At 45.9% G+C, this 22,695-nt stretch overlaps 1 protein-coding gene across 3 annotated transcripts in view; it reads left to right on the top strand.

The window, feature by feature from the left end:
- ME3 (malic enzyme 3) overlaps nt 1-22,695 on the top strand; it is a 130,234-nt gene that overhangs the window by 93,800 nt on the left and 13,739 nt on the right. For all 3 annotated transcript variants that reach the window (XM_053306378.1, XM_053306380.1, XM_053306379.1), the window contains 2 exons: nt 8,655-8,758; nt 18,478-18,587. In XM_053306378.1, the coding sequence (XP_053162353.1) occupies nt 8,655-8,758; nt 18,478-18,587 (214 nt within the window). The remainder of the gene's footprint in view (nt 1-8,654; nt 8,759-18,477; nt 18,588-22,695) is intronic.

Genomic DNA, 22,695 nt, shown 5'->3' with positions numbered 1-22,695 from the left:
GCAGAAAACAATGAGGTGAGACCGGATGCATGCCAACTACGTGGCTTTGGGAAAGCTGTACAGGACGACAGGCCACACCTGATGAGGTGCCCTCACATCCTTCAGCCTTGATACGGCTGATTCAGCCATTGAGTCCTTCCAGGGAGAAAACAGAGTCCCTTTCCATCTTCTCACCAAGGCTGGTGACTCAAGCAATCCACACACCTGTTTGTATTTCCATCACTTCAGCCAGGATCCTGTTTCCCACCAGCCTGAAGTGGCACTTCTGCAGACAGACTTTCCTGTGAGTCACTGGAATGTCCTGCCTCTCTGGGGTGGAATCAGCATGGAGGCTGGAGTGGGAAAATGTTTTTGGTTCTTTTAAATTGATGAGGATACAAAATAGGCTCGTTCGCAAGGTGGTTATTAGGGTAGGACAAGCCTCCTACCTAATTTGGGGGTTGCGTGCACTCCTGTTTTCTGATTGTCAGGATTAAAAGCAAGGTTGGAGACAGGGAGCTTGATCATGTGCTAAGCCCCAAGTAGGTAGGCTGAGTAGGTTACCCCAACTAGGTTACTACAGGTTGAGTATCCCTTATCCGGACTGCTTGTTTGGGGCGGTATAAAAATATGTTAGTTAGTTAGTTAGTTAAATAAATAAATAGGGACCAGAAGTGTTCTGGATGTTGGATTTTTCCGGATTTTGGAATAGTTGCATAATGAGATATCTTGGGCATGGGATTCAAGTCTAAACACAAAAGGTTACTGTGTTGTTGTTTTTTAGGTTTACCCTTCTGTTTGTTCAGGTCATATATGGTGCTCTTTCCAACACCATGCTCTTCTGTAAGACGTTTCACACTTACACTGCTGTCCAGTTTCTCCAACAGCTTTACTTTCTGTGCTATAGATAAACATAAATGCTTCCTCTTTTTCTTGTCACTGTTACCCATAGGAGTATCTGCAGGCCTTTTTGACATTTTTGACATTGCCCTGTACTGTACCTTTACCAAACAGAGCAGGCACCAACAGAGCACCAAAACAGACGCCAACAGAGCAGGCCCCAAACTGAGCAGGGAGTGGAGGAGGGGGGCTTTTCCCTCTAGTGCCAAAGCAAGAACATCAAAAACATTAAAAAGCTTCACAATAAAAACAGAGCTGCAACTAGAGAGAATTACAGACCAAACCCCTGTCACTAACAGCCTTCTGAAATAACTAAGTTTTGACTGCATGTTTAAAAGCAGCAAAACTGAGAATCTGTGAGCGAGTAAGCCGAGGCGTTTTGTTTTTTGTTTTGTTTTTGTTATGTCGTGGTGTCCGGATTTTGAAGCATTCCGGATTTCAGATGTCCGGTTAAGGGATACTCAACCTGTACTACTACTACTACTTCTATGCTTTTCAACAAAAGTTTCCAAAGCAATTTACATAGAGAAATACATACATACATACATACATACATACATATGATGGCTCCCTGTCCCCAAATGGCTCACAAACTAAAAAGAAACACAAGATAGACACCAGCAACAGTCACTGAGGGGATGCTGTGCTGCGGATGAATAGGGCCAGTTGATCTCACCCTGCTCAGTAAAGGGAATTACCACTTTGAAAGGTGCCTCTTTGACCAGTTAGCAGGGAACTGTTACCAACAGTCCCTTATTAGCAGTCCCTTATTTCAGCCCCAGATTGCCTGTCCCTTACTGGCTGCCATTTGTCTCTTATTTTCAGCTAATGGGAAGAACCTATGGTTCAGATCAAACCAGTTGTTTTGACCAATAACGAAATAATTAATGAGCTCCAACTCTCAACTCTGCAACTTTTCCCTCCCTGCCAGAGTATTCTGTGGTTCTGGTGGGCTACAGACTTGCCAATACTCCCATATTTGGGACAGTGGTCCCTCTAATATTTTTCATTTCTGTGCAGAATGAGTTTTATTCTGGGCAGCAGTAGCAAGGCATTGTGCGCCTACCTGCATTCGCCTTAGAGAGAACAGTGATTGGGGACATTAACAAAATCATTAACATTAACAACCATCAGTGACTGGCAACCTTAGCATTATCCACGTATCAGGATCATGAAAAGCATGCAAGGGAAGACGGCTAGATAGTGCTCATGTGTGAAACCTATTCTTACTGGCTGACAACGCTTCTCTTTCTAGAAAACAAAATTACATCACCCCCAGTTTGGCTAACCATGCTTATATCAATGGCGAGGAGAGCTGGTCTTGTGGGAGCAAGCATGACTTGTCCCCTTGGCTAAGCAGGGTCCACTTTGGTTGCATTTGAATGGGAGACTGCATGTGAGCACTGTAAGCTATTCCCCTCAGGGGATGGAGCCGCTCTGGGAAGAGTATTTAGGTTCCTAATTTCCTCCCCGGCAGCATCTCCAAGATAGGACAAGATTTATTTATTTTTAATAGGACAAGTTTTTTTATTGAACCAACAAACTACCAAAGCATACAGTACGTTGCCAAAGCACAATTATATACAAAGTGGTTGTTTGTACATGATATATCTACAAAGATTTACACACAAGGATTGGAAACCCACAAGGTTATGAAGTATATGCAGGTAGTACTGTAACTCGGGGGTGGGGGATTTCAAGGCACATCAGGTAATCGGAGGGGGGGGGTTTACATCCAACGTCCATTTCCACAATTTGTCCCATTGCTGTTTAGAAGAGATACTCTTGTCTTTTTGCACATAATCATACAAACTTTTCCAGAAGAGATTTACTGTCTCATCTGCGTGAACCTCTTGATTCCTGCCTGCAACCTTGGAGAAGCCGCTGCCAGTCTGTGTAGACAATTCTGAGCTAGATAGACCAAAGGTCTGATTCAGTATATGGCAGCTTCCTATGATCCTAAGCAGAGCCAGAAGCAATCTGTGTTGTAACTTATACCATAGTTTAAGTTGAAAGTGGTAAAAATACATACAGCACTCAGGCTGCCAATTATCCCCGCATACTCCCTGCCTCGTGTCCCCTATTCTGGCAGTGGGATGTTGGCAACCCTAAGCACGCCCTACCCGGATTCCATCCCCAGCTTCAGAAGCAGATAGGAGGAAGGATAGCTGGGGCTTAGCACCCGACTAAGCTCCCAGCCGCTGGCTTTATTTTTAACTGGCACACAACTGGCAAACTGAGACATGATGTGCAGCTCCCAAACTAGGATCGGAGACTTCTCCTGCCCTCATAATAATCGTGAGAACAGCTCTACTACAGGGGTTTCCAACCGGGGGTCCTCCAGATGTTGCTAAACTACAACTCCACCATAAATTGTGGCTGGGGGTGATGGGGGTTGTAGTTCAGCAACATCTGGAGGACTCCCGGTGGGAAAGCCCTGGCCTGCTTCATGGTTTGGAGTTGCAAAGTGAAACCTAAACATGTCTGCATCTCAAAAGCAGCTTTTGCCATCGATCTCCAAAAGCTGAAGTGTCTTTCCTTGAAGCCTCTTTAGCAGAAAGCTGCTTCAGAGCACTTCTGAATGCCTGTTTGAAAGACGTCCCGTGCTGATTTCTACGGAGGATGTTGCTGCCTGAATACATGAGGAGCGTGGAAATCTGTTCTTTTCTGGTGGGAATGGGGCCTCAAATCCATGCTAGAAGTGGAGTAAAAAAACAACTGGTTTTGCTGTGTTGAATGCATGACTCCACTTTTAGCCGCCCTGCTGCCGCTGCCACTGCTGCCTCAAGCGCATGCTAGCGCCCTTTCTCTCCCCCACCTTCCCTACTGTGGCAGCGTTCCCCGGGCTCCCCAGGTTTTTGCTGTGACAGGACCAGTTCCCTCCTCCTCCCCCTTCTCCTGCCATGGCCACCTAGCCGCTGCTGTGGGTAGCTCCCGCACATGCACACGCTCTCTCCCCTCCTCCTCCTCCTCCTCCTCCTCCTCCTGTCACTGGTTCCAAGAGAGAGCAAGAGAGGCGAGTGGAGGGCTAGCACTGTCACTGAGAGGGCTCGCATACATGGAGTGTATATACACCCCACACTCCCTCTGAATTAAATAAAAATGTGTGAGCCCAGCACTAGTTTAGAAAAGGGTCTTAGTGGCTGTGAAGAAGTGCCACCAGTCAAATGTGGGAGTGTCTGTGCATCTGGTTGACTCCAACCCTGTAAGGTGGAGGAGGACGAGACATGCTGGCTGACGTGCCCCACAGTGTGACTCAGGCTTTGCAGACCTGCCTGCACCACTGCAGGACTATAAATTGATGCTGCTGCATGGGAGGGCAGTACCAGTACTGCTGACACTCGCGCAATCGCGTAGCGTGCATGGGTCCGCAGTACTGGTACTCCCTTTTTGCCCAGCAGTGTCACTGGGTGATTTAGAGCCCTGCAACGGCGCAGGCGAATCTGCACCACCCGCATTATGCTACGGGTCATGTTAGCCGATGTCTTATTCAAGGCTATCCCATGAGCTTCATGGCTAAGGAGGGATTTGAGAGCCAGTGTGGTGTAATGGTTAGAGTGTTGGACTAGGACTGGGGAGACCCGAGTTCAAATCCCCATTCAGCCATGAAACTTACTGGGTGATTCTGGGCCAGTCACGTCTCTCTCAGCCTAACAGCCACAGGGTTGGTGTGAGGATAAACATAACCAAGTATACTTCTCTTGGGAATAGGAGTGTAGTAAATAAAAGAGACAGATAAATATATATAATTGAAGCACACAATAGTTCTCCAGTACTCTTCAGGGTAGATGGCAGGGCACAGGGCTGTCCTTAGAGAACCCTGGCGGGGTATGGGGGCCCCTTCCAGTTAATTCTAATGGGGGTTAAAAGAGTGGGGCCCGGTGTGGTCACCCTGCTTGCCATGCCCTAAGGACAGCCCTGGCAGGGCATTTTTAAACTAATAGTTGGGTGTCCAATGGACACCCAGGCCTAGCTAGTGGACCCAGTAAACATGATTTGGACACATAATATTCATATCGAGAAATGGGGGGGGGATAATTTGAGACATTCTGAATATGAAATGAATTGTAATATATTTAAACATGCCAATTTGTGGTAACATGTAAAATGAAGTCACAGGTCTTATTTCAAGCAACATTCGTAGCTGTAGGCTAACTGCGAAGTATATTAGCAGTTGTAACTAAACCAATACCAAAAAAAGTCTTAATACTGTTTACGGTATAAATAGAACCTCAGAACAACATATTGCACAGTAACGGATAAGATTTTGATAAAGCATCTGCTTTTCTAAAAATTTCCAAACCGGGGTGAAACTCCCATTGGGCAACCAGTGAAAACAGGCTGTCCAATGGAGCCAGGGTGGAATGGGGGTCACCCTCCCAGGGCTGGAGCCAGAGCTTCTGAAGGGACTTACTTTTGAGGCAGCTCCTGCTCCTGCCAGCCAGCCGCTCGCACAGAAAAGACTTTTGGGCGGAAGTCCAGAACCCCACCTCCATCCTTCATATCTGCTGGCAGTGCCATCAGGAATGCTTTCCTCTCCCCCACAGTGTTCCAGGTAGGAGGTTTCTCACACAGGGCTTTGAAAGCCCTTTAGCTCACATTTCTTTTGGAATGGTGGGGGTGCGTTCATATATCGAGCAGATTTACCCCAAAGTCCCTGTGAGCTATCAGGGAGGAGCATTTCACACACAATTCGAGTGCAGCCTGATTTATATTTGGGGTTAAAAAAAAAAATCCACCTTTTGTGTCAGGTTTTGGGGATAAATTTGTTTGCAGTAAAACAAAGTTATCTGTCTCCCAGAAAACCCATGATAAAGTCTGCTGTGTAGAGAACTCCCAGGTGGAGGAGTTCGTGTGCTGGCCCTTTAAGCAAGCTCTACCGTGGAGTGCGCTGAGTTATCTTCCGCTCTTTCCACCTGAGTTCTTCAGGAGCCAGCCATTCTGAGAGTGGAAGGGGAGAGGGGGAGAGAAGGATCAACACTTCAGGTTGAAGGAGCTGAAGATAGCCAAGCACTCTTCCTTCTAGCGGTTCCTGAAAGGGCCAGCGGGGTGTGTGTGTGTGTGTGTGTGTGTGTGTGTGTGTGTGTGAGAGAGAGAGAGAGAGAGAGAGAGAGAGAGAGAGAGAGAGACTCGCCTACTTGTTTTTAAGGATTCTTAACCCTCAGATGTGCAAATTCCTTCTTTTTCTTCCATTTGCCTTTATTCCTTCCCTCCTCCATCTCTTCCCCTCCTTCTTTCACTTCACTTGGCTCTCTCCCTCCTTTTTCTCTCTTTCTTTCATTTCCTTCCTCTTGTCTTTCTCTATGTCTGAACCCTTTGTTGAAAGTGAAGGACTTTGCGCTGTCTCATGTCTCAATGACAGAGGGGGACAGATTAGTGAGTCAGAGGGCTAGAGGGGTCAAGACATTGGTCATCCCTTCTCTACTGCTCTGACACTATCCCTTTGATTTGTAGATTGCTACTCTCAGGGACTTCCTTCCTTCCTTCGTCTTCCTCTTCCTCTTCCTTTTCTTCTCCCTCACACATGCTCTTCTCTCCCTGCACCATGTGTGCACAGTGATGCAGAAACGATCCCTCTGCATCCAGCTAGCTAGCTAGATTAGAGATCCTGTCTCTCCACTTTCCTATCTAGAATGGAGTTCTCCAATAAAGACTCCTTGTATTGATTTGAAACTATGAAGTGGCTCCAAGTTTCTTTTACTCTCAGCATACATGCATGCCTGGACAGACTCCTCTGTGTTGTGCCTCTATGCACTCTGCTGTAATAGAAGGGTATCTCCTAACAGAGAGAATTCCCAACACCCTTGGTAGGGAAGTTGTGCTAGAATCATTTAGGTGCAGAACTGCTTTAAAACAAAACCAAAAAAAAAAATCTGTATACCAGAGGGCCCCACAAGGCCAATAGGTCCAGACTCTGAAATAACCTTTCTGTACCCACCTGCCTGCCTGCCCATCGCCCTCCCCAGCACCAGTAAAGAGCTGGCACGCATGGGGCCAGAGCTGGGGGTGCTGCCCTCTCACCCTCATTGGTACTGGCAAATCCAACAAAGGGCTAATGACATCACTGCCCGGTGTGTATCACTGGGCAGTGGTGTTTTAGCCCTTGTCAGCTTTGCCAGCTCCAACAAGGGCAACTGGGTTTATGGCCAGCTGGCCCTTTACTGGCATCAGGGTGGCAGGCAGGCATGCAAGTAGGCAGCTGGGTGGTTTCCAGATAGCAAGCTTTACACCGCAAAAAGTGGTGTAAACTGCAATGTTTTGTGGTGCCGATTTAAAACCGCCGTTGAAATCCGTTGCCTCCTACAATGGGCAGATACAGCATTTTTCTTTTTTCTTTTTTTGCAAAACAGATGCAACATTATAGGGCTGTAACACAGCAATAAAATCTGAAAGAAGGCATCGGAAATGTGAAAGGCACCTTGCTGACAGCATAGGGACTGTGACGTCCAGACATAGGCAATATGGAAGGACACTTAAGGGATATGTTATGACACTGTGGTAGCATGCAATCTGGAAAGCACCTTGTGGGCAACTGGTGGGAACTGCCAACACCCCCCCACCCATAGTCTCATGAGTCGCTAAAAACTTTGGTGGTGCCTATGGCACCAAAAAAAAGGGGGGGAGGGGGGGAGTTCACTTCTGAAACATGGGCCTGTTAAGTCCTCCTGATTTTGTTCTGAACAAAATCTATTTCTGCATATACTGAGATATCAGATTTTCTTTATCTTCATTCTTTTCTTTATAAGAATTCTGCTACAGCTGGACATGTTTTAGGAGAAAAACAGAAAACAGAGCCATACCACATTGTGGGGAAAGAGTGGACACCCAGTTAAAATTCTCTTTTAAAACACCTTGGTAGATGATAAGCAAAACGGGGTGGGGGGGAGGATGGACATATGGGAAAGCTCCAAAGTCTGCATTGTGTAACAGTCTTGAGATGGCGTGCAGGAGCTTTTATGCAGACTTAATCAGATTTGCATCTGCTAGGTGCGAGATAGATTTCAGGTTGCACTGAGGGCTACTAGAAGACAAAAGGAAAGAAAGATGTTTGTTTCCTCTACTTGAAAAAAAACAACAAAAAACCAGTAAATGCAACAGTTCAGTATTCAGTATTCAACAAAACACGCAAAGCAGAGAGCAAAAGGATAAAGAAATGTGGTAGTCTTTATGTTAGCAAAACCGGGGATTGGTTTTAGAAGTTAATGGGGCCTGTGGACTCAGGCTGCAAGCAGCAGAGGAACCCACAGGTTAATCCTCTCCCTTGGTTTACCCACTCATAAGAACATAGGAAGCTGCCTTATACTGAGTCAGACCCCTGGTCCATCTAGCTTAGTATTGTCTACACTGACTGGCTGCTTTCCAAGGTTTCAGGAAGGAGTCTCTCCCAGCCCTACCTGGAAGCTTTTCACACAGGCCTTTTGAAGCCCTTTAACTCACATCTCTTCGGCATGGAGGAGATGCATCTACATATCGGCTAGATTTACCCCAAAGTCCCTGCGAGTTATTGGGGAGAAGTTCACACACAATTCGGGTTAAGTGCCCTCGGAGTCTGTGAACATTCCGTTCAATTGAATTAGATTGGGGCAGTTTGGGGATTTTTCTGTATCTGTGCCCCCCCCCTTTCAGGTTTTTGTGAAACTGATATATCTGCAGGTTAACCTGTCGATACCTCCCACTCACCCCAGGTGCTCCAGTTATGTGTCCATAAGAATCAGAACGTTTCCTGCTCTTTCAGAATCGATATAAGACTTTTCCCCACACTTGCTCTCTTTTAGACCCTTCTTAACGATCCTCTCTACATTGGTCTGAAGCATAAGAGGGTTCGTGGGAAACGGTATGATGACCTGATCGACGAGTTTATGCAGGCGGCTGCTAATAAGTGAGTGGAATTCGTGTGTACGTGTTTCCCCCCCTCTCTTTTTTCTCTTTGTTTCTCTTTAAAGGAAGTTCAGATTAGGCAAGTAAACATTCAGTTCTCAGCTCAGAGTCGAGCTGAGAAAATCAATTAAATGGGTGCCTTCATGAGTGGTCTGAGAATGACCCTTTGTTCTTGAAAGCTTAGAGTCAAGGTTATTCCGGGACATGGAAGTCGGATGGGATCTGGATTGCGTTCCTGTGGTCATTGAAGGCTCTCCCAGAAGGGCTGGTGTATCACGCAGAGGCTCTTGAGTCGGAGGCCTCGTTTGCATGGAGGTCGTTAACCTGTAGCTGGGCTATACCACTTCAGATTGCAGCATGGCAGGACGTTCTTCCATTCATACTGCTGAATGTTCCTCCATCTAAAATAATCCCTTGTGTGTAGATAAATAGCATGTCATGGGAAATACCAGGCCAAAACCGTTTTTCTTGACTTGCTATTTTATGTCTGTAGGGAATTCTTCTGTATGGAGGAACATTTAGTCACACGAGCCCACTCCCACAGTCTGAATTGGTACAGTCCAGGCACAGTTTTACCCAATCTTTGGATGGGGCCATAGCTCACTGGTAGAGCATCTGCTTTGCAGGCAGAGGGTCCCAGGTTCAATCCCTGGCAACTCCAGGTAGGGCTGGGAAAGACTCCTGCCCAAAACCTTGGAGAAAGCCGCTGTCAGTCGGTGTAGACAGTGTTGAGCTAGATGGATCCATGGTCTGACTCAGTATAAGGTACCTTCCTATGTCCCTATGTACTATGCCTCAAGCTAGGGAGAGGGCCTCCATGGTGGCATTGTGCCCTCCGTGGCTTGATATAGATTCAAGTGTCATCAGTGTGAATTCAGGTTTGGTCCTTTAGTCTGGAGCCTCTGCCGTCTGTTTTTGAAAGTAAAGAGCCGCACTGCAGCCGGGCATGCTGATCTGCATGTATAAAAGACATATAAGAAGAGTTCAGCTCAAAAGTTTTTTCTGTGCTTTTTGTTTTTGCAAATTAGAGATTCCGCTTGCATTGATTCTGCGAGACGTTATACTGGCACGGTAGTGCCAGTATCGTTCAGAGGTGGAGTTGTTTCAGCATTCTTCCAGTATAAGCCCCGAACACTCTATTGCTCATAAATCAAAACCACCTGTCAAATCTACCGGACCACATGCAGGCACCAACTAGGTGACAAGAGACGCCAGCCCTCCAAATGTGATGTAGATCTATTGAAAAATGGCTGATCAGTGGCGTAATTGCAAATTCTGAAACATGGGCACTATCCGTGACAGCCTGCATAGCCACGCCCACCCTGACAGCCATGCCCCATAGCCACGCCCACTCCAACTCACACCACCACCACCACCACTATCCTCACCCCAGCTTAGCTAGATGCAATAAGCTTGGGGGTTCTGTTACCAGAAGATAATTGATATCATCAGGAGAGGTCCGTCCTCAGTTGCCACCAGCCTGTCTGGTGGCTACTCAGAGACAGGCGTTCTCGGTTGCTGCCTTGGTGCTTTGGAACACTCTCCCTGCTGAAATAAGAGCCTTCTCTGACAATTTTTAAAAAAAATCTTTAAAGACACATTTGTTCACCCAGGCTTTTAATTAAATACAGTTTTAATAGTTTTAACATTGTTTTAAAAATATTATTTTAAAGTTTTAAACTGTTGTAATGATTTAACTTTTTGTTGTCATTTATTTTAACCAATGTTTTAATTTCTTTGTTGTCATTTACCTGTTTAAACTAATGTTTTTTCTGTTTTTGTTGTTAACCGCCCAGAGACGTAAGTTTGGGGTGGTATAAAAATAAGTTAAATAAATAAAATAAAATAAAAATAAGACTGAAGGTTAAGCCTGCCTACCCACCCACTGTTTTTTTGGTCCAGATCTGCCCACGTCCTATTTATATAAGAAAAAGCAAGCATGCCAGAACCAGTGATGTCATTCAATTCAAATCTTCTTTTGTGCTTGCTGGGGAATAAGCTCCACTCAGCAGCCCTCTTGTCTGAGCAAACATTGAGCTGCACATCGCCTCTGGTTTGCCTCTTTCCCCAGCAACACTGTACACCCACTGTGTGAGTCTTCCCTTCCAGATCATCTGGAAAGTCCTGATGCCTGGGCCATTCTGAAAGCAACAGCTCCCCTTGCTTGATGGGCGCTTGAGCGAACAGACCGGATCCACTCCCACACTCTTACAAGCACTGTCGCTGAGGTCCCATTAAACTGTCAACTCCTCTCTCCTATTTCCTTTCACATCACAGCTCGTTTTGCCGGAGTCATTGTGGAAAGTAGGAGCTTTCTCCCTTTTATCAGCCTGTCTTGTTTTGACAGCACACAGAAAAACCTGAAAGATCGGATAGAAGGGACTACGAAACACTGGCAGGGAGAAACGGAAAATCATGCTTAAACCTCGGTCGACACTGGGGTGGATTGTACCCCTTTTGAGAAGGGGAATAGTCATAATATTTTGTGTTTGATATTCTGCAACTCCATCGTCCAAGTCAGGGTCAACCTTAAGTGCCCTGTGGTGTTTCATCTAACACCCACCCGCACCTCACATGTAATACTGTTTAAAAGTGCCCTTTTTAATAGTATGGATATTGGGGTACCTACAACCCCTATTGCATTGCGTAGTGTAGTAGTTTCCACCTTCTTGGCACATACCTTATACTTGCTGCACTAGCAGGGCCTCGGATATTCAGGGAGTGGGGAAGATAGGCTCCCTACCTCCTCCTCCTGATGGACCACCTTGTCCAGGACCATCACCTGCTCTCTCACCGGAGGACCCAGGTCTGTTCTTTGGCCAGTCCAGCCCATCACTGGCCACTGCCGGTTTAAACAGGGAAGAGCAGGTCTCACATCCTGCCTCTGCTCCACCCTTCCACCCCCACCCCGATCCTGTATTACCCTCTTTCTTCATGTTTTGCCCTTCGGTGGCCTCCCCTGCAGGATCAGGGTGTCCCAGCACTCCTGTCCAGTGTTCCTGCAAATATTTTTCATCTGTGTGCAGAATGAGTTTGGTTCGGGGCAGCAGTATCAAGGCTGTGTGTGCGCATGTGCATTCAGAATGGGGCCGTCCTGATTCAACCTGAGTGGGATCTAAAATTAACTGAGTGAACATTAAAAAACTTGTGCACGCACACCTTAGAGGGAACGCTGCTCCTGTCCCCAGTCCCTTGCCCACTTCTCTTTCCATTTGCCCACCACGTCCCTTCTGTTCCCTAATGCCAGGCATCATCAGGTGGTGCCGTGTCGGCCCCTGCACCAGCAGTGGCCAGTACGGCCAATGCACTGGCCAAAATGGCTGATGCACTGAGCTGAGTGGGGCCAGGCTTGCTGTGCCCCCCTTTGGCCATGTTGGCTCCTGTGGGCTTTTGACCTGCCTACCACTGTGCCACTGGACCACCAGGGAGCTCCAGCATCCGTGGCTCGACCCCTCCTGCTGGCAAGGTAAGCGGCGCAGGGACGATGTCTAGACACATAAGCACATGAAAGTTCTCTGCACTTACAATGCTAGGGATCATAGAGACCCCACAAAATATTGTCAAAATACTGTAAGCACCCTTTATGTCCATTGATGCTTAGACCAGAACCTGTCCCTTCCATGTCTTGTAGTGGGGGAAGCACAGAGGCTGAACACAAAAGATATTTCCTAAATTCCTGATAGAATTCATGCTCACTCTTCTCGAGCAGCTCTGTGAACGGTTTGGGGTGGACCCTGTACAATCAAACCTGTTTTCAACCACAAGTTAAGCAAATGTTTCATTCAGGCAGTATCCCCAACCTTATCCAAAGCACCTGGGTTAACCCTGTTCATGTTTTCCCAGCCAACAGCACAAGAGGAGGAGGAGGAGGAGGTCACTCTAGGAAGTTCCTGAGTACATTCTATCCATAGAGGGCTCATAGAGGCAGAGAAAGAGGAGGAGATCCTTACTATCTATCTCTACTCCCAATGCCCCTAGTGATCATTAGGTTTACTGGTGCAAAAGGTCGATGCCATCTGGAGCTGGATCTTCAACAACTCGGATGTCCCAAATGTTGTTGGACTACAATTCCAATCATCCCCAGTCACAATGGTCAAATACATTTGTGGCTAGGCTTGATGGGTGTTGTAGTCCAACAATATCTGGGGCCCAAGGTCAGGAATTATTTCTCTAAAGCAGGCCTGCTCAACTTAACACCCGCCCAGCTGTTTTTGAACCACAACTTTCCCCATAATTCCTAGCCGCAGTGGCCAGTTGCCAGGGATTATGGGAATTGTATGCCAACATCTGCAGGAGGGCCAAAGTTGAGCAGCCCTGCTCTAAAGCATGATATAAATGTCAAGCGTTACCCATCTTTGTTTGTTTGTTATTTCTCTATGTAAAACTGCTTTGGAAACATTTACTGAAAAGCGGTATATAAATTGTTGTTGTTGGTTAACTGTGAAAGAGCAAAGAATGTGAAATGAAAGAAGAGAAAGATTGCCTTACTACCATATATCAAATGAAAGGCAATACAATCCAGTATTTTGTTTCCAACAGATCTTTGGGATTCTCACAAGCTGGACATAGACACAACAGCACTTTTCTGCCCCCATTTCCCCCCCAGCATCTGGTGCTTAGTGGTAATACTGCCTCTCCACATAGTGATTTCATTTAGGCAACCATACCTAGTAATACTACTACTTTTGATTGATTGATTAAGTGCCATCAAGTCACTGTCAACTCTTCGTGACCACATAGATAGAGTCTCTCCAGGATGAGCTGTCTTCAACTTGGCCTTTAAGGTCTCTCATTCATTGCTGTCATGATCGAGTCCATCCACCTTGCTGCTGTTCGTCCTTTTCTTCTCTTTCCTTCAGCCTTTCCCAGCATTATGGACTTCTCAAGGGAGCTGGGTCTTCACATAATTTGTCCTAAGTATGATAGTTTGAGCCTGGTCATTTGTGCCTCAAGTGAAAATTCTGGATTGATTTGTTCTATGATCCCTTTGTTTGTTTTCCTGGCTGTCCATGTAGTAGTCTGCTATGACTATTTATATACGGCTATTCAACCAGAGTTCTCAAAGCAGTTTACATAGATATAAATAAATATGTAAAGGTAAAATGTGCCGTCAAGTCGGGTCAACTCCTGGCGACCACAGAGCCCTGTGGTTGTCTTTGGTAGAATACAGGAGGAGTTTACCATTGCCTCCTCCCGCGCCATATGAGATGATGCCTTTTGGCATCTTCCTATATCGCTGCTGCCCAATATAGGTGTTTCCCATATGGAAACATACCAGCAGGGATTCGAACCAGCAACTTCTGGCTTGGTAGTCAAGCCATTTTCCTGCTGCACCATTAGGTGGAATAAACAGTCATTGATAAATCTCACCTCTATGAATTTGCCTTTTTTCAAGATTTCTAAGCCCAAAGTCTTCACCACATACTGTAGTAGCGAACTTCTGAATCTGAAACATGACACCCAACAAACAGTGAATGGAATTTGCTCCTACCTCACAGCACAAATTGAAGTCTGACCACCGAGAGCACATATTGATCAGTTAACGGTGATGGCTTAATTTACAGTTTACACCTCATTAACTGACCAATTGCTTCCCTCAGCAGTCAGACTTAACTTTGTGCTGTGACATATGAGATAGTAGCAATTTCCATGAATTGTCCATATTTGGATGCCACATTTGTGATTTACAAGCGATTAAATCTGAGAGAGGTGTCCACTCACACCTTTTTCGCATCCTTGTATGCCTAGGATTGGAGGTGTAAACTGATTCAGAATGGTACCTTGTTTTCTGCACCTGGGAATATTCTGCCAAACAATGATGTTCATTTGTGAGAAGCTGTGTTCTTTTCCTCAGCTTAGTGCTGACTCCTGATAAATCTCAAAGACAGGCAGATACCCATGAAATAACTCTCCCCAAGGGCTAGTTTCCCACAGGCAGCAAATTGCTGTATTTGAGCAGGCATTCAATTATATGGCCTCCTGCTTCCAATGAAAATTGTACAGTCCAGCAAGGACTTACCATGTGCTCCTTGTGCATATTTGCATAGATAGCTATATTCAGCACCAATGTGCTAAATGTGCCCTTTGGTTTTTTCCATTACTTATTTTCCCCCTACTGATTTTTGCATCATCTGCTAACTAAGAATGTATACTATTTCCTTGTTTCTCGTGTTATTCGTTCATTTTGCTAAAGACATCATGCAAACCCAAACTGCCCATTGACAAGTCTGAGCAAGGGGGAAAATGTCTCTCTTTCGAGCAAGCATCAGTCAGCAATGAGTATTTCAGAAGGAATGCTGGCATTCTGTGTTCCTTCCATACATGTCAAAGCTCACAGTCCAAAGAATTTATAAGGGCAGTCGGAGCACAGCTTGGAATGGGACCATCCCTGTGCAATTTGCAAGATTTCTTGTCTTTGTATTCTTATATAGAGCACAAGAAAAGCCCACTTTCCTTTGAAGCTGCTGCAAGAGTCCTGAGCTCTTACACATGCCTCAGAGAATATGGGGGTTTGAATCAGAAGCCTCAGAGTCTGGACTTAGAATTTAACCACATGCAGTGCTGTGGACTGTGTGTGTGCTCAGGTGGCAAAGCCCCCTTCAGGCACAGAGGGGAACTGCAGCATGTAATATTGGCCCCTGTGATTGGCTGTCAGTAGGAAGACTTTGGATTCGCCAGACCTAATACAAATAGTAGGAGCGGACAGTGGCTCTCCAGAGTCTCCTGCCTAGAGATGCCAAAGATTGAATCCCAGCAATTCTGCTTAGAAAGCAAATGCTTTCCCACTGAGCTATGATCTCATCCCATTCTAGAATCAAATTGGCCTGGGTCGTCATCCATTGGATAGATGGATGGATGGATGGATGGATGGGCAGATAGGTATGTGTGTGCTTCCCGCTGCTGGGAAAGTACTTTAAAAACACACACAGAGAGTAGGAAATCCTGCAAGCCTAAACTCTGTCTCCAGCCTTCGGTCTAGCTGAGGACCTGTGGAAAGGGACAGAAAGATCATCCCATCCAGGCAAGGATTTGATGCTCGTTTTGTCACAAAAAGAAAAGCCCTTTTAGAGCATGTCTTCTGGGAAGTTTCTAAAGAACGTATCTGGAGAATGAATGAGATGAGAGAAGCTTTTGTTGGAGACCATTTCTTTTTTTCTTCAAAGCTGGCAGGGTAGCGAAACATGACCGAGTTGCTTGTCCAGATTCACAGAGGCCATAAATGCACCTTCCATTGTCTCCTTGCTGACAGACACTTTTTAGCATGGAAAAAAATTGCTAACAAATATCAACACACACACACACACACACACACACACACCTCAACTGAGACAGGCTGACGAAGACCAAGGTCCATTTCAAGCTGTGTTGAATGGAGCTTTCAGTGGCCCGAGTATAAACGAAGCGTGATTTGCCTGGTGTCAGTTTCTGGTTTAAAGCCCTTGGCGCGTCCCGTTCACATCAAATCCACATCAGATTTCTCAGGCAAGAGCCAGGGAGGCTGAATAGGAGGTTGTTCTGTCTCTTGCAGCGCTTAGGGTCCCACAGGCAATATTATTCTTTTTTAATACACTCCAGCCATTTGAGTCTACTTTTCTTTACGTTGCCCGGTCATGGGACACGCTAATGGTTTGCTTACTAATTCCATATGCTCCTCCTAATGCTTATTCAGGTGCCTTGGAGAGGAGGCTGTCAATTTCATTCCTTTTTTACTGTGTGCCTCAAGTGCACAAATGCTGCCCGTTGGAGACCTGTATCTCGTGATCTTCACTTTGTACATTTAGAGGAATGTTTTTCAAATGTTCTACTTTCAGGGGATGCTTTCCACATCAACCTGTTTGCCAAGGAATTCCTGAGAGTTTGCCAGAGTCAGACATTATAAAATCACACCACTGTAGCCCATGTACACTGGCATGAAGGGGGAGGAAGTCCCGCCTCCACTGCATCAGTCATCCCTGCACCCCACCACTCATGCTTCTAAAGGGGCTTGTCTGTAAAAAGAAGAGCCCTACCCATGATGGCGAGTGCTTCCAGTTATCATGCGTAGGGCTCTTCCCACTTCAGACAAGCCCCACTGTAAGCGTGAGCATCAGGGTGTGAGGATGATGGATGCAGCAGGGGCGGGACTTCCTCCCCCTTCACCCCACTGCACATGGCTGTAGCGGTGCTATTTTATAACCTCTGAATCAGGCTAGAATGCTTGCAAATTGTAGGGGATTTTTGTCATGTTGCAAAGCACTTCTATTTTATTGATTGATGGGTCGGTTCCTTTCTAAACCGCCCTTCATTCTTAGACCCCAGAGAGCAGTATACAACAATCTAAAACCATCAGAAAAGGAAAGACAACTGCAAACATTAACAGAATTGGGCAGCTGGGAGACAGTTCCACAATCTGGGTGCTACCACCAAGGAGGCTCTGTCCCACTCTGTACATGTATGATTAAGCTCCAAGAGCAAAGGGTTTGATGATTTAGCTCCAAGAGCAAAGGGTTTTCGGGCAGTTAGGTACAAGGATTAGCCCGTAGCAAGCCCAGTCTTCCCAATGACAGTGATTTCAGCTCAGGGTTAAGACTCAGCAATCGTGTGATTCGGCTTAAGGGGAAGGGGGTCTGAACAAGGCTTCAGAATAGGACAAGGCAACTTCACAGTCTCACATAGGAAGTCACACACAAGGGTATAAAAGCTGAAACAATGAGGTCTTGTTTACAATGCAGGAGGAAACCCTGGGTAGAAGTGGATACCTGCCTAGAGCCTGGGTAGCTTTTCCTCCTACCTTGATTCTACACAACTGAAAATTGGGAGCATACACAGCTCCCAAACCTGGGTAGAACACAGTTTTTGATTGTGTGAATGGCCTCATTTGTTGTTGTTTTCCCCCCTTCTGGGGTCTCCTAACAGGCTGCAAAAGTGGAAAAGTTTACAAAGCAGAGGAAATAATTAGGATTTTTTATTGTGGAGGCAGGGGAAAATGGGAAGGTTGCTATTCAGACAGATAATCCAGACAAAAGAGTAGAAGTGTATCAGATCTAATTAACTGTCTAGGAGCTGGCCTTGATTACATTTTAAGGCACGGTTGCTCAATTTCTCAGGGATTGCCTTTTGTCTAAGAGCCCTGTATGCTCCATATGGAAATTCAGCTTTAGAATTCTGGACTCTAGTGTGCTTTGCCTCTCTGGGCAGTTGGCACCAAGTCTGCTGTTTTGGCTCAAAGAGAGCCCTACTCCCTCCTGGCATCAAGTGCTTGTCTCTGCAAAAGTCTCACTCAGGTTCAGAGCTGAAAGTCCAAGATGGAGGGAAAGCTGTCTGGCGGCCAGGGGCGGTCCTTTCATGTGGCAAAGTGAGGCAGTCACCTCAGGTGGCAGCTTGGTGGCCCAATCTGACCCGTGCAAGATTTGAAGAATTGTGGGAGAAGGGAGAAGGTTGTGTTCCTATCCTCCTTGCAAGGAGCATAAGGATAGAAGAGGAGACTGCTGGCAACCTTCCCTCCTCCCTGCCCATTTTCGAAGCTTGCAAGGGTTGGTTTTGAAAGGGGTCTTCTCCCCTCCCCCTCAGGCCTGGAACAAGGCGGCTTTTGGTGGTGCCTTGCTTCAGATGCTACAATACCTTGGGCAGCCTCTGCTGGTAACACACCAAACTTAAAAGCGACACATCTTTCCTCAACAGATCTCTCACCCACCCAAGGTGTGGTCTCAACTCTTCTGGTCTTCCTTTTTAACCCAACAGGTATGGGATGAATTGCCTCATTCAGTTCGAAGACTTTGCCAATGCCAACGCCTTCCGACTTCTCAACAAATACCGCGACAGATATTGCACGTTCAACGATGACATTCAGGGTAAGAGAAGCAAAGGTTCATTCATAATGTTCTGTAAACTGATGAATACGGTTGGGGTGGGGCCATGCCCTCCATGTTCCTGCAGGTGCTTCCTGTGCTGCTATCCGGGGCTTTCACTAGGGCTGCACAGCATCAGCCCTCCTGCAGATGTTGAACTACAACTCCCATCCTAGCTGAGTATTGGCCACAGTGGGTGGGAATGATGAGAGCTGTAGTCCAAAAACAGTTGGAGGGCTGAAATTGTGCATTCCTGGCTTTAACCCTAAACTAGAAGTTCAGAAAACAGGGGAAAGTTTTTTCAGTTCCACTGATGCTCTGAAAATGTACCTGTCCACCCCCTTTTTCTACTGCTGTTGCTACTCCAAAGCTGAAGGAGAGTTTTTATTTTTCTGCAAAATGGGGCATACATGCCCACCACTGCTAAGGTAAGCAATAAGCCCATTCACACATTATGCTCAACACTCATACATCTAGTGCACACTGTACCCAGGCACAGATCTGTACACAGGTGCAGTCATTCACATGTTGTGCTGAACACAGGTACAGAATTACACTTCCTATCTGTACCATGCAATTGAAGAGCCTGTATCCAGGTTCACTTTTAAAATGAACACAGGTACAGTCATTCACTCAAACAGACATCTGTACACTCATAGGGACATAGGAAGCTGCCATAAACTGAGTCAGACCACTGGTCTATCTAGCTCAGTATTGTCTTCACGGACTGGTAGTGGCTTCTCCAAGGTTGCAGGCAGGAATCTCTTGGAGAAGCCAGGGTGGGAACTTGAAACCTTCTGCTCTTCCCAGAGCGGCTCCATCCCCTGAGGGGAATCTCTTACAGTGCTCACACATCAAGTCTCCCATTCATATGCAACCAGGGCGGACCCTGATTAGCTAAGGGGACAAGTCATGCTTGCTACCACAAGACCAGCTCTCTTCTCAAATAGCTATATGTCCGCATCAAGCTAATGATATTTTAATTTCAAAGAGAACGCATCAGTGAAATTGACAAGTCGCCAATGAAACTGAAAAGGCTTTCCCTGTTCTTGTCAGTTTCACTAGAGAGCAAGGAGAGGCACAATGAGGGCAATAGCATCAGGCAAGCTGTGGAAAAACATGAGTCCCCTCTCAAGGCCGTTTTGCCATCATCTGGAATAGACAGGTGGGGGAAAGTGTTCTCCTATTTTAGGCTGGAAGGGATGTGGCAAAATTTGAAGTGGGAGAAGCACTTGTGAGCCGTTCTAATACACATTAACTGAAGCATAGGAAAACTCCCGAGTGTCAGTTAAAGCACTTGAAAATGCATGTGTGATTTTGGCCTTTTCCTCCTTATTGCAAGCAGATTTACAGCTGCAGGTTTACAGCTGAAATCGCTTCCTTAAGAGTAAGACCCATTGAAATCAATGTGACTTGCTCAACAGATGAAGAGAGGGAGAATCGGGCTGTTAGCCAGTCTAAAGTAAAGTGTACCGTAGAGTCAGTGTCGACTCCTGGCAACCACAGAGCCCTGTGGTTGTCTTTGGTAGGAGGGGTTTACCAATGCCATCTCCCAGGCAGTATGAGATGATGCCTTTCAGCATCTTCCTATATCGCTGCTACCCAATATAGGTGTTTCCCATCGTCTGGGGAACATACACGCGGGGATTCGAACCGTCAACCTCTGGCTTGCTAGTCAGCTCTCCTTTATTAATTAAGGAAAGCTTTGTTGAAGTAGAAACTTTCAAGTTCATGGAAAGCAGAGAGCGCAGTTTACAAAAGGATCTCTTTAGCAGGCTGTGGCAAGTTTTTGTTTTTGAAAAAGTGAGCCTTTGGGATTAAACAAACACAGATTAGCCAACAGTTTATATAAAGCAGCTGTGGAGTCTTCAGTCTCTCCCTGCCTCCCTCCCTCTCTCTGCTTTGTGATCAATGAACTGCGCTGGAATTCTGATGATCGATAATCTTATGCATCCAAAGTATACTAGTTATTGAGGTGGGGGGGGAATTGGAGAGAGGGAGAGCAATATATGGAGTTGGAGGAGGATTAGAAACACATTTTAAGGGAGAAAACTTCACATGGGCTGTTGTCATTGAAGAAAAGTCTTGTAACTTTATGTCTTTCTGTAACTGGAGTGCAAGATTTTGAGTAACAGCACACCCTGTCTCGTTGGGATATGGGCTCCTTTAAACCACATCACTAAACAGGCTGAGTCATAACATCTTCTCGTCCCCCTTCACCCCTACTCTTTCAGTCTTTAAGAGAATGTATTCTTAAAAGCATCAGAGTTTATTTGGCAAGGTGTCCACCTAGTTGGAATTAATGCTGCCCATTGCTTTGAAGAGGAAGAAGGACTAGCCCTTAGCTCCCCCTAGAGGACAAAGGAGTGCAGCACAGTTTTGAGAAAAGAAATTATTTTCAAATGGTAGATGTATTTATTTTTACATTTATATCCTGCTCTTCCTCAAAGGAGCCCAGAGCAGTGTACATGGTCACAACAACCCTGTGAGGTAGGTTAGGCTGAGCGTTAAGTGACTGGCCCAGAGTCACCCAGTGAATTCCATGGCTGAATGAGAATTTGAACTCCTGTCACCCCGGTCCTAGTTCAGTACTCTTAACCATTTCACTGCACTGATTGAGATCTACTGGTAGATCTCTGGGTGATTTCCAATAGATCAGCAAGAGTTTCTGACTCCGAATTATTTAACATGGGCAGCAATTAAAAGGCAGCAGTCCTCTGCACACTGGCTGATGTTCATACTAACTAAGCTCTTGTGCAAACATGTTGTACTAGTGCAAAGCCTTTCCACTAGCTAGTTGTGCTGAAACTTGCATTCCAGATCGGTGTTTGCACTTGTGCAGTGAGGTGCTCAGTCTGTGGGAGGGATAGGAACATGGGAAGCTGCCATATACTGAGTGAGACCATTGGTCTATCTAGCTCAGTATTGTCTTCACAGACTGGCAGTAGCTTCTCTGAGGTTGCAGGCAGGAATCTCTCTCAGCCCCAACCCCGAGTTATAGTACTACCTGCATATACTTCATAACCTTGTGGGCTTCCAAATCCTTGTGTGTAAATCTTTGTAGATATATCATGTACAAACAACCACTTTGTATATAATTGTGCTTTGGCAACGTACTGTATGCTTTGGTAGTTTGTTGGTTCAATTAAAAAAAATCTTCTCCTATTAAAAAAAAAAATCTTGTCCTATCTTGGAGAAGCCAGGGAGGGAACTTGAAACCTTCTGCTCTTTTCAGAGCAGCTCCATCCCCTGAGGGGAATCTCTTACAATGCTCACACATCAAGTCTCCCATTCATATGCAACCAGGGCGGACCCTGCTTAGCTAAGGGGACAAGTCAGGCTTGCTACACAAGACCAGCTCTCCTGCCATCTCCTGATGTGCGCGGAACGACATTTGTGTTCTGTTCTGAGCTCTGTAGTGAAATAGTGCTCTTGCACAAATCCCCACCTGGCATTCTGAGCAGTGTAAACAGTGCTGGATTTAGGCACAAGCTAAATAAGCTGCAGCACAAGGCCTCACATCTGACGGGCTTCTGAATATAGATATAATTAAAACATAACTAAATTTTAAGCTTTACATAATTGGATGGGGAAATAAAGGAGAAAAGTTGGGGTGGGGGGGACTCTAAAACAGACATTATTGTTCTGTTAAGACAGGTATATTGCTGAAATCTGTTGAGCATAGACATACATAAGTAAATCCAATATTACTTGCACCTTTGCGAAGTTTTCCTTCTTTTTCCTCCTGCTTTTGTCCTTGCAAGAAGCAGGATGCTGAACTAAATGAACCTTTGATCTAGCAGGTCTGATCTAGCAGGACTTGTTTGAACAGGAGGAAAGCTGACTGTGTGGATTGGCTAGCATCCGTGGTGTCTACTTTTTAAATGTTTTCATTTCTTAATAAGATGAAGGGTGAATATAGTAATGAATAAACATACCTGTACTACATAACAACAACAAAACCTGGATAGTCTGCCTGAAACATGGAGCCTTCTAAACAAGAGGGTTTCTTGCGGCGGGATCAGTGAGTTTGCACACTTTATTTAATCCAGAGGGAGAGAGGGCTGTATGCATACTCCACGCGTGCCCCTGCCGTTGTGCAGTCTGGGCT

The sequence above is a fragment of the Hemicordylus capensis genome, chromosome 3 (genome assembly GCF_027244095.1).
Source record: "Hemicordylus capensis ecotype Gifberg chromosome 3, rHemCap1.1.pri, whole genome shotgun sequence".
Classification (NCBI taxonomy): domain Eukaryota; kingdom Metazoa; phylum Chordata; class Lepidosauria; order Squamata; family Cordylidae; genus Hemicordylus; species Hemicordylus capensis.
This window is presented reverse-complemented; position numbering and strand designations above follow the sequence as displayed.